The 12,418-nt window shown below is 47.8% G+C and overlaps 1 protein-coding gene and 1 pseudogene across 2 annotated transcripts; one reads left to right on the top strand and one right to left on the bottom strand.

Moving 5' to 3' along the window:
- Positions 1–225: 225 nt before the first annotated feature.
- On the bottom strand, positions 226–12,164 carry NFKBIL1 (NFKB inhibitor like 1). Its single transcript, XM_010362743.2, is given in 5 exon segments — positions 226–1,033; positions 1,206–1,427; positions 11,305–11,410; positions 11,412–11,582; positions 11,993–12,164. Coding segments are annotated over 5 exon segments (1,146 nt in total). The 5' UTR covers positions 12,050–12,164; the 3' UTR covers positions 226–443.
- Positions 4,018–5,993, top strand: LOC104661927 (annotated as a pseudogene). Its single transcript, XR_747908.2, has 2 exons — positions 4,018–4,032; positions 5,043–5,993. The product of XR_747908.2 is annotated as a 2-iminobutanoate/2-iminopropanoate deaminase pseudogene (transcript).
- Positions 12,165–12,418: the final 254 nt, after the last annotated feature.

Below are 12,418 nucleotides of genomic sequence, written 5' to 3'. Positions count from 1 at the left end.
GTGTAGGGAGCGGAGTGAGACTGCACGGCAAACTGGGCCTTCTTAGGGCTGAACTGCGGGGGCATGCAGAGGCTTCTTGCCTCCAGCTGAGAGCCCGCATTAGCGTGTGTGTGTGTGTGTTGCAGGTGTGTGGGAGCTGTGGGTTTCAGCAGGCGGGGCGGGAAAGGAGATGTCATGGGTGATGAAAACCACAGCAATGGAAAAAGACAGAGGAGACACTGGGAGTGAGATGTGGAACCAGGTCTTATTAGGAAACGGCAGAGTCAAAGAGCAGTGGTGGCGGCCCGCACTCCCCACCCCTACTTGTTACAAGTTTCGCTCCCACCCATATCCTCTGCTGAGCAGCACCTGGCTCTTCCTTGTGGTCCCCATCCTTTCCCTTACCCTTCCTTCTGCCTCATCCTGAGGCTGCAGCCCCGAAGTTTCTTGCTTCTTCCCTAGGGTCACTTGAGGGCCTCTGCATGGCGATTCAGGGCCTGAGAAAGGGCTGTCACCGCTCCCATCACACGGCCCAGCTCCCAGGTCTCAATCTGGCTTCGGAATCGCTGCAGGAAGCGGTCAGGGTGCCAGCGGACCTGCTGGACCCTCAAGTACCTCCTCAGAGCCCCCTGTTCCTCCAAAGGGGGGCCCCTGGCCACCAGGGCTGCAGCCATGGCCTCTGGGTCCCCTCCCCCAGGGCAGGGCCAGGGCACATCACCAAATCGCCAGAGGCTGCCCCTCCCCGCTCCTCTGGGGTGCTCTGCCCTGGGCCCAGCCCTGGCTGGCTTGGGTTCTCGGTCCCCTAGAGCCTCCTGTGCCCTCCTGGCTCGGCTCTCACGCAGTTCTTCCTCCTTGGCCCGGGCTCGCTCTCTGAAGAGCCGCTGCTCCTCCTCCTGCTGTCGCCAGCTCTGACTGGAGCCCTCAGCCCGTGGGGGTCGACAGGATCCCTCTGCTTCTCGCTGCTGCTGCTGGCACTTCTGGGCATGTTCCCGGGCCAGGCGATCTGACCAGGCTGAGAAGGACTCAGGTTCCTGGGTCTCATGGGAGGCATCACCTGTTTGGGAGGGTGGGATGGGGGTAGTTGGAGAGAGGCTGTGAGAAGGTGATGGACCCCAAGAGGCAGGGAAACACAGAGAAGGAGGCAGAGGAGCCTAGTGTGATGCATTCATGCAGATGGAAAGCGGCCAGCGGGGAAGGGCAGCTGTGGATAGCAGTGGACTTCTCACCTTCAAACCTCCCCATGACTTCCTGCCACTCGTCCTCCAGCTCACCCTGGAGCTTCTGCCTCCATTCCCGCTCCTTGGAGGCATCATCTTCTTCCTCCTCTTCAGCAGAATCCCAGGGGGGTCCCCAGCCCAAAATTTGGCCAGGGGTTTCCCCATCCTTATTCTTTATTCCCATGGCGGAGGGACAGCGGCTTAGCAGCGGGAGGAAGAAATCGGTGTAGGCTGTTGGTGGGAGAGCAGGAAGCAGACGTTAGCTGGGACTCCCGCGCCTCGGCAAAGCTGCCATCTTGAATCCTGCTGGTCACTCACTCCCTTGGTCTTAAAGCAATGGAAGGGTGGCCCACATGTATGCCTCCTGGGTATCAGGAAATAACCATCACTGATAAATAAAGACTGACCGTTTACCACATGCATGATAAGTGTGGTAGTTTAAAATATTCTTGGCTGGGCGCGGTGGCTCATGCCTGTTATCCCAGCACTTTGGGAGGCTGAGGTGGGCAGAGCACGAGGTCAGGATATCAAGACTATCCTGGCTAACACGGTGAATCCCATCTCTACTAAAAAATACAAAAAATTAGCCAGGTGTGGTGGTGGGCACCTATAGTCCCAGCTACTCAGGAGGCTGAGGCAGGAGAATGGCGTGAATCTGGGAGGTGGAGCTTGCCGTGAGCCGAGAACACACCACTGCACTCCAGCCTGGAGGACAGAGCAAGACTCTGTCTCAAAAAAAAAAAAAAAAAAAAAAAAAAAATTATCACTTGTGTCTCCACCAACTATTTCAGTGTCCCAGAAGTTCTACCATGCCAACTGACATTTTCTGACCTGCCTCCAGCCACCAAGGCAGTGCCAAAATTCTTTGACTATGCATTCCACTTTTCACTTAAAAATACTGTCACTATATAAATCCCTTATTTTCTCATTTGAAACCATATATATGAGACTTGGAAAATATCTGAACGCCCTACTCTGGGCCATTAATAATACACAAATACGTAATACTTATCTTTTATTATCACTTATCAATAAACTGAGTAAAATAAATGTTTTCAGGGGAATTTCTCTCAGTCAGCCTTACCAGGGGATGCTGGGAGAGGGGTGGGGAGGTGAACCGGCAACAAGTATGAGCCACAGAATGTGGCCGCAGCAGAGCAAGTTCTTTCCAAATGACTGCTGACCTAGGGCAGGGGAAAAGGAGTGGAGTGTGACAGAGGGTCTCACCCATGGGCTGAGAGAAAACAGGAGAGGAACCGACGTTCCTGAGCTCCCCTTTTCTTCAGTCCCAACCTTGCTGTATCTGGCCCAAGGTTAGCTGAGTGCCGTGCTGCTTCCTTCACTGCCAGCCCAGGCGCCCTGGCCAGGCCCACCTACTGTGGCCGCCAACCACCTCTTTCACTTGGGGGATAGAAGAAGGGGAGGGAGACAGCCTTCCTTCCTGTGGACCTACTTTCTTTCCCCGGGGTAAGAGGAAATGGACCAGCAGTCCTTAAATCTTTATTCGGTAGTGCTGGAAAGTACTGTTTACCTGGCAGAAAGCTGGAATAGGGGAAGGCAAGGCCAGGAAGGCAAGAAGACAGAACGGCCCAGCTGTGGCTGGTCAAGGCCCACCATCCCTACCCAAATAACATCAGGGTGAGGGGAGAGTGGGGGCACTTCTCCCTAGTGCTGCTGTGACCTGTCACAGACCCTCTCAACTTATCCCACCCAGGGAGTACCTGGTCCTGTCTTTCATTCGCATGTTCCCCACCTGAGCTCACTGCAGGTGTGAGTGTAGTGGGTGCTCAGGCTTGCATGGGAGGTTTACATTCATAGGTTTTAAGGAGTAGGGCCTCCAACTATAAAAACATAATATTAAACAGCCACTACAACTGAGGCATGTGTTTGAAAACAGCTGGCTACAAAACCGTAGAGAGGATCAGATCTGGCTGGGCATGGTGGCTCACACCTGTAATCCCAGCACTTTGGGAGGCTGAGTGGGGTGGATCACAAGGTCAGGAGTTCAAGATCAGCCTGGCCAAGATGGTGAAACCCCATCTTTACTAAAAAAAAAAAAAATATATATATATATATATATACACACACACACACACACACACACATATATATATATTAGCCACGCGTGCTGGCCAGTGCCTGTAATCCCAGCTACTCGGGAGGCTGAGGAGAGAATTGCTTGAACCTGGGAGGCGGAGGTTGCAGTGAGCTGAGATTGTGCCACTGCACTCCAGCCTGGGCGACAGGGTGAGACTCTGTCTCAAAAAAAAAAAAAAAAAAGCAGCAGAGAGGATCAGATCATAACTATCTAAAACAAGAGACCAAATCCTATGGTTGGGAAAAAAAAAAGGCCGGGTGTGGTGGCTCATGGCCTGTAATCCCAGCACTTTGGAGGCCAAGGCGGGTGGATCACCTGAGGTCAGGAATTCGAGACCAGCCTGGCTAACATGGTGAAACCCCGTCTCTACTAAAATTACAAAAATTAACCAGGCATGGTAGCACGTGCCTGTAATCCCAGCTATTTGGGAGGCTGAGTCAGGAGAATCACTTGAACCTGGAAGGCAGAGGTTGCAGTGAGCTGAGATTGTGCCATTGCACTCCAACCTGGGCAACAAAGGGAGACTCCGTCTCAAAAAAAAAAAAAAAAAAAAAAGAAAAGAAAAAAAGAAAAAAGATAGACTGGCAAAAAATATGTAAAAATTCTAGCCTATGGGTGGTGGGGCTGTAGGTGGCTTTCCCCCCCAATTTTATTTGACATTTTAATGTGAAAGGGATATAATTAAGTTGAAATTTTCTTTTTAAAGAAGGAAGAACAAATTCGATGACTATTAACAGCGTACTGTGATCCCTTCCAGTCCTGTCTTGGTGTACATAAAAGCATACATATGACACATATCTACAAATATTGCTTGGCAACTTGCTTCTTTAACATCTCATTTATATTTTTTCCACAGGAATATATACAGTCTACCTCATACTTTTTGATGACTGTATAGTGTTCCACTGTGTGTACAAAACAAATCTCCTTACCCCAATATCGATAGACTTTGTTTCCAAAAATGTTCAGCCTCATGAGTATCTTTGTTGACTCGTTACAGTCTTTCTGGGGGGGTAGATTTTCATAAGTGGAATTTCTGAGTCAAAGAACATGTGCAATTTTGCCAAACTGCTCTGAATAAGTTTGTGCCAGTATACAAGGGTGCCTGTGTCTTCCTTTACCAAAATTGAGTATCATCAACCCTTTTAATTTTGCCAGTTGGATAGATTAAAAAAATTTTATTAATGATGTTTGTTTCTCTTTCATGTCTTTTGGCTATCTGTATTTTTTTTTGTGAATGAATTGCTCATATTCTTTATCTACTTTTTCTTTGGAAATTACACATATTGATATGAGGGTTTTGTACACTGTATATGTTATACATATTGCAAACATTTTCTTCTATCTGTCTTTAAAAAAACTTTTTCTTTTTGAGACAAGGTCTCGCCCTGTTGCCCAGGCTGCAGTGCAGTGGCATGGTCTTGCTCACTGGAAACTCTGCCCTACCTGGGCTCAAGCGATCCTCCCACCTCAGCGTCCTGAGTATCTGGGACTACAGGACTACAGCCACGTACCACCATGCCTGGCTAATTTTGTATTTTTTGTAGAGACCAGGTCTCACTGTGTTGTTCAGGCTGGTCTTGAACTCCTGGCTCAAGTGATCTGCCTAGATCTGGCTCAAGTGATCCGCACCCAGCCTAAAATTTTCATGTAGTTAAATCTGCATCAATATATTATTTTCTGACTTTTTATTTTATTTCACTCTTAGGAAGGCTCTATTTTAAGATTATAAAACGCTTCTCCTGAAGGGGCTGCAAGAGGGAAGACTTAGCCAGTCGTCCTTGATCAAAAGGGTGATCAGCACCTGCGAAAGCTCCAGGGGCCATTGGACCCTACAGTCAAGCTGTGTTAGTCGACAGGACCATTTACATTTCAGGACAGATAGGCATGGACACTTCAAGTGGACAACTTGTGTCAGGAGGGGCAGCAGAAGAAGCTAAACAAGCTCTTAACAACATGGGTGAAATTCTGAAAGCTGCAGGCTGTGACTTCACTAATGTGGTGAAAACAACTGTTCTTCTGGCTGACATAAATGACTTCAATACTGTCAATGAAATCTACAAACAGTATTTCAAGAGTAATTTTCCTGCTAGAGCTGCTTACCAAGTTGCTGCTTTGCCCAAAGGTAGTCGAATTGAAATTGAAGCAGTAGCTGTCCAAGGACCGCTGACAACAGCATCACTATAAGTGGGCCAGTGCTTTGTAGTCTGGACTTGTTAACATTTTAATTTTTACAATTTTACAATGTAACATCTTAATTAACCTTTTAATTTTCACAATTGATGACAGTGTGAGCTTGATGAAAATATCTGAAGTTATTATGGAAATACCATATAATAGGGAGAGTTGAACATGAATTGAAGATTAGAGAAGGAATCCAGTTGCTGTTTTAAATTACGCCTGTATTACTGAATATAGGAAAGAGATACCCATTACATAGTTACTCAATAAATAAAAGAGAAATAACAGGTAGGAAAGAAGAGTAATTATTCCTGAGAAATAATCAAGAACATATCTAATTCAAACTAATGATGTGAACGATTTAGTTTTCATGTTAGGTATGGGATTCTGCTCTTTCTTGAGTAAAATTTAAGTGTTTAAATTTGAGGTCAAGGAGAAGAAAGTGGACCAAAATTTAATATAGATAATATTTTTCTAATGGAAATAAAAGAGACATGCAGATTTAAAAAAAAAAAAAAGATTATAAAACATTCTCTGCATTTTCTTCTACTACTTTAAATGTACACTTATTTTTATTTTTAGAAATTAAAAAACTCGGCCGGACGCAGTGGCTCACACCTGTAATCCCAGCACTTTGGGAGCCCGAGGTGGGTGGATCATGAGGTCAGGAGTTCAAGACCAGTCTGGCCAAGATGGTGAAACCCCGTCTCTACTAAAAATACAAAAATTAGCCTGACGTGGTGGTGGATGCCTGTAATCCCAGCTACTCAGGAGGCTGAGGCAGGAGAATCACTTGAACCCGGGAAGTGGAGGTTGTAGCAAGCTGAGATTGTGCCACTGCACTCCAGCCTGGTGACACAGCAAGACTCTGTCTTGGAAAAAAAAAAAATAGTTCACCTTTCTCCAGTATTAAAAATGCCCCCTTCAGGCCGGGCGCGGTGGCTCATGCCTGTAATCCCAGCACTCCAGTCTGGGCAACAGAATGAGACTCCATCCCCCCACCCCCCCCTAAAAAAAAAGAAATGCCCCCTTTATAGCTATTTACCAGATCAACCGCTCCCAATGCTCTTTAATACACTGGAGTTTCATACTAAGAAAAATAAACATAAAAAACATTTTGGCCAGGCGCGGTCGCTCATGCCTGTAGTCCCAACACTTTGGGAGGCTGAGGCGGGTGGATCACAAGGTCAAGAGATCAAGACCATCCTGGCTAACACGGTGAAACCCCATGTCTGCTAAAAATACAAAAATTAGCTGGGCGTGGTGGCGGGTCCCAGCTACTTGGGAGGCTGAGGCAGGAGAATCTCTTGAACCTGGGAGGTGGAGGTTGCAGTGAGCCGAGACTGTGCCACTGCACTCCAGTCTGGGCAACAGAGTGAGACTCTTTTTCAAACAAAACAAAACAAAAAACAAAAACAAAAACAAAAACCCTTCTGTGGGATGAGCATGGTGGCTCACACCTATAATCCCAACATTATGGTGAGCTGAGGTGGGCAGATCGCTTGAGGTCAGGAGTTTGAGACCAGCCTGGCCAACATGTTGAAACTCCATCTTGGCCGGGTGTGGTGGCTCACGCCTGTAATCCCAGCACTTTGGGAGGCTGAGGCAGGCAGATCACGAGGTCAGGAGATTGAGACCATCCTGGCTAACATGGTGAAAACCCGTCTCTACTAAAAAATACAAAAAATTAGCTGGGTGTGGTGGCGGGCGCCTGTAGTCCCAGCTACTTGGGAGGCTGAGGCAGGAGAATGGCGTGAACCTGGGAGGCGGAGCTTGCAGTGAGCTGATATCGCGCCGCCACTGCACTCCAGCCTGGGCAACAGAGCGAGACTTTGTCTCGAGAAAAAAAAAAGAAACCCCTTCTCTACTAAAAATACAAAAATTAGGTTGGGCATGGTGGCTCACACCTCTAATCCCAGCACTTTGGGAGGCCGAGGCAGGTGGATCACCTGAGGTCAGGAGTTCGAGACCAGTCTGGCCAACATGTTGAAACCTCATCTCTATTAAAAATACAAAAATGAGCCAGGCGTGGTGGCAGGCTCCTGTAGTCCTGGCTACTCAGGAGGCTAAGGAAGGAGAATCACTTGAACCCGGGAGGTGGAGGTTGCAGTGAGTCAAGATACTGCCACTACACTCCAGCCTGGGGGACAGAGGGAGACTCTGTCTCAAAAATAAATAAATAAAAATAAAAAAATTAATAAATAAAAATAAAAAATTAGCTGGGCATGGTGGTGAGTGCCTGTAATCTCAGCTACTTGGGAGGCTGAGGCAGGAGAATTGCTTGAACCCAGGAAGCAGAGGTTGTAGTGAGCCGAGATCATGCCACTGCACTCCAGCCTGGGTGACAGAGCAAGACTCTATCTCAAAAAAAAAGGAAGCTGGAAGCCGAATGAGATGGGTCTTTCAACCAAGGAGTTAGAAGGCCATCTGGTGGCAGGGCTGGCAGGGTACCAGGAGTAAATAAGGCCAGAGAAGCCACCAGGGTTTGGGAGTGAAGGCACTGAGCTTGGGTCCCCCTCTGGAAGACAATGACCTGAGAGATGTGAGATTTCAGACAAGTTCCCAAACCTTCTGGGCCCTGCTTTCCTCATCTGTAAATGGGATATCAGTCTTACCAGCTTCTTAAAATTCAATACAATAGAGGTGGGCATGGTGGCTCATGCCTCTAGTCCCAGCACTTTGGGAAGCTGAGGTGGGCAGACTGCTTGAACTCAGGAGTTGGAGAACAGCCTGAATGACATAGCAAAACAGTCTCTACCAAAAATACAAAAAATTAGCTGGGCATGGTGGTGTGTGCTTGTAGTTCCAGCTACTAGGGAGGCTGAGGTGTGAGGACTGCTTGAGCCCATGAGGTAGAGGCTGCAGTGAGCCAAGATTGCACCACTGCACTCCAGCCTGGGAGACAGAATGAGACCCCGCCTCAAAACAAACAACAAACAAACAATAAAGGAAATCCCTACCATACTATCAGGGGCATTTTGGCTGAGTGCGGTGGCTCACGCCTGTAATTGCAGCACTTTGGGAGGCTGAGGCTGGCGGGTCACCTGAGGTTGGGAGTTTGAGACCAGACTGACCAACACAGAGAAACCCTATCTCTGCTAAAAATACAAAATTAGCTGGGCGTGATGGCACATGCCTGTAATCCCAGCTACTCGGGAGGCTGAGGCAGGAGAATCTCTTGAACCCAGGAAGCAGAGGTTGTGGTGGGCCGAAATTACACCATTGCACTCTAGCCTGGGCAACAAGAACGAAACTCCGTCTCAAAACAAAACAAAACAAAACTCCCATTTTTGTGAGGCAAATTGGGCTCACAGAGGTAAGCTGCATGTCCCTGTCGATGGCAGAGCTGGGGTCTGGATGCAGGTCTGCCTCGGGGTAATCTGCTCTTTTGCCTTCCAGGGTCCTGCCTCTTACAATATGAGCTGTCAAGTTAGATGCCTGCACTTGGTAAACCTACTCTATTTTAAGTAAAAACAACAACAAGAAACAAATCTGAATATGTTAGCCTATCTCGTGTATGTTAAAGGACATTTTTAAATAGGGGGGTTTTTGACCATTTGGGGGAGGTTTTGTGGGAGGGGCCTTCGGTCTATACTTGAGCTGGGGGATGTTAGGGTTGTTCATCAGATCTAGAGGTTTTCCTCTAATGTTCTTACTCCAGAAGGAAATCTCTAGATGGGGAAAGAAGGTTTCACCTTTTATTCTAGTAAGCGGGGCTCTACCTATAAAGAGCTGCTTCCACCACTATTTTTTTCTTTTTTTTTTTGAGACAGAGTCTCACTCTGTCACCCAAGCTGGAATGCAGTCGTGTGATCTCGGCTCACCACAACTCTGCCTCCCAGGTTCAAGTAATTCTCCTGCCTCAGCCTCCCAAGTAGCTGAGACTACAGGTGTGCGCCACCATGCCTGGCTAATTTTTGTATTTTTAGTATAGACAGGCGTTTCACTACGTTGGCCAGGCTGGTCTCGAACTCTGACCTCGTGATCTGCTTTCCTCGACCTCCCAAAGTGCTGGGATTACAGGCGTGAGCCACTGCGCCCAGCCTCCACCACTATTACAATATCACCAGGTTCCCCATCTGAATCCTTCAAGTGCCAAAAGTTTTGCAGAATTCAAATGATTTTGGGACTTGATAGGGCTGACCTAAAAGTATACTCACTGTATATTAGGTAGCCCAGGAGGGCCTGGGTAGCCCCAAGAACCAAACACATGAGTGTTTCTGCAGGGAAATGTATGAATATTGACATCAGTAGGATAAGAATAAATCATAGATAAGTCTTACTTTAGTTCAGATTAGTTTTCTGTCACCAAATGAATTTTGGTGGCAGCCTGATGAAAAATGTTCGGTTCTCAGTGTTTTTGAGTTTAGAATTGTGGGTAAGGGAGTATGGACCTGCTGATAATAAAAACAGGAACAAGGCTAGGCGTGGTGGCTCACGCCTGTAATCCCAGCACTTTGAGAGGCTGAGGTTGGTGGATCACCTGAGGTCAGGCGATCGAGACCGGCCTGTCCAATGTGGCGAAAACCCATCTCTACTAAAAACATAAAAATTAGCCGGACGTGGTGGCACACGCCTGTAATCCCAGCTACTTGGAAGGTTGAGGCATGAGAATCACTTGAACCCGGGAGGTAGAGACTGCAGTGAGCCAGGATCGCACCATTGCATTCTAGCCTGGGCAAGACAGAAACTCCATAAAAACAAACAAACAAAAAAACCAGGAACAACAATCGCCAGCATCTACCAAGTGCTTACTGTGTGTGCCAGGTACTCTAATTATGTACTATGTCAGTTGATTCTCAAAACATATATAGCACAACATGGGTACTTTGAACATGGGCACAATCAAGGTACAATGCTATAATGTCTAACACAGGATAATGTAGCTGTTAAAAGCATGGACACTCTATCTAGTCCATCTGGGTTATAATCTCTGCTCTACCAGTGAATAACTGTAACTTTGGCAAATGACTTATCTATGCCCTGTTTCCTTAGCTGGGAAATGGGGGATAATATCAGTACTCACCTCCTAAGATTGTTGTGAGGATTAAATGTGTTACTTTATGAGAAATGCCTGGCACATACAAAGGTTGTTATTATTTTAATATTTACACATCGGCAAACTAAGCCTCAAGTAACCTGTCCAAGAATACATAGCTATGAAGTGTGGAGCTGAGATTTGGCGCTGGGGTTTGAATCCAGGCAGTCTAACTCCAGAACCTACCTTCTATGCTACTTTTTGGCTACAAGCAAACAATCCGTCAAGAAACAAAGTAGCAGCCGGGCATGGTGGCTCCCACCTGTAATCCCAGCACTTTGGGAGGACGAGGCGGGCGGATCACAAGGTCAGGAGATCGGGACCATCCCGGCTAACACGGTGAAAACCCGTCTCTACTAAAAATACAAAAAATTAGCCGGGTGTGGCGGCGGGCGCCTGTAGTCCCAGCTACTTGGGAGGCTGAGGCAGGAGAATGGCATGAACCTGGGAGGCGGAGCTTGCAGTGAGCCGAGATCTGTGCCACTGCACTCCAGCCTGGGCGACAGAGCGAGACTCCGTCTCAAAAAAAAAAAAAAAAAAGAAACAAAGTAGCTACTAATCTAAACAGATGTGAAATTTGAAGACCAGTTGCTGTTTGGGGAATGTTGGGTTCTTCAGACAATGGTAGCTCAGGAATGTAAAGGCACAAATGACAGCCACATGCCAACTTGGTTAACTCCTTCCCTAGGTCATGATGACCAAATAAGTAGCTTAATTCTCAACTATTGGTTGGCTTTCATTTCAGGTCTGGTCAGTTGCTTATGACCTTGTTCCCCACTGAGCAGACTCACCATCTGGGCCTTGGCGGGCAGCAGCATGCAGTGCCGTGTCCCCATGGCGGTCCTGGTGGGCAGGGTCAGCCCCGAGCCGAAGCAGCAGGCACAGGGCAGGGGCATCAGTGGCGGGCACAGGCCCGGTGCAGTGGTGGGGGCTGCCCAGCATCTACATCGAGGCCTGGGTGTCGCTGGAGGAGGGCCTGGGCCCGGACCAGCCGTCCTGCAGACAAGTAACGACGGAAGCGACGTTCTCGGCGTTGGCGGCGGGAAGTGGAGGCCATGGAACTCTTGGCCTGAGGAAGGAAAAAAGGCAGCAGTCAGGACTTCGGCCTTGGCTGGTCCTTCTCTCTCCATCTCTGACATCCCCTGTTGTTTCTCCCTTTGGTTCCGTTTTTTTCTAATATCTTCAGCAAGAGATGAGGCCTATCCTAACCCTGATCTTTTATCAGATGATAGATTCGAAAAAAAAAATTTTTTTGAGGGGGTGATAAATCAGAGATTTAATTTTTTTAATGTAAAATTCGAGAAAAGGGTAAATAATTGGTTTAAGGCTCAGGAGCCCAGTTAAATTTTTAATTTTTAACAAAGAACTTTAAAAAAACCCAACAGGGCCGGATGGGGAAAATTTTTATCAGCATAAATCTGAGTTTTAAAAAGTCACAGATAATCTCCAATAATGATCTAGAAATTGAATATCATGTACCCGGCAGACAGATGTGGAGGCTTCTTCCTCTGGAACCTGGGGGGAGGGGTTACTCATCAGACCTGCCCCCGCCCCCCCAAGTACCCCCAGAGCTGTAGGCCCAAGGCCTGTGTTTAAGAAGCTCGGAGACGGGAGGCGGGAAGGGCGGAGACACTCCAGGCTGGAGGAAATGGCGCAAGCAGAGTCGCAGGTGGAGGGCGGAAGTGAACTGTGAGGGGCGTTACCGGATGTCGTTCCGCCCCGACAGAGTGGTTCTTGGCCACATCTCCCGGGGGAAACTAGGGAACTTAAGTTAAAGGGTCCGTCTGAAACCAGAAGACTGGAGTAGAGGCGAGGAAAAGGGGGAGAGGGGAGGGGAGGGGAGGAGAGGGGAGAGAGAAAAGAGAGTTATTTAGAGGTTTTTTCCCGCCTCCTCTAACTTGGCAG

This window comes from Rhinopithecus roxellana, chromosome 4, assembly GCF_007565055.1.
Source record: "Rhinopithecus roxellana isolate Shanxi Qingling chromosome 4, ASM756505v1, whole genome shotgun sequence".
Classification (NCBI taxonomy): domain Eukaryota; kingdom Metazoa; phylum Chordata; class Mammalia; order Primates; family Cercopithecidae; genus Rhinopithecus; species Rhinopithecus roxellana.
Note: the sequence above shows the minus strand (reverse complement) of the source record. Positions and strands in the feature narration are given on the sequence as shown.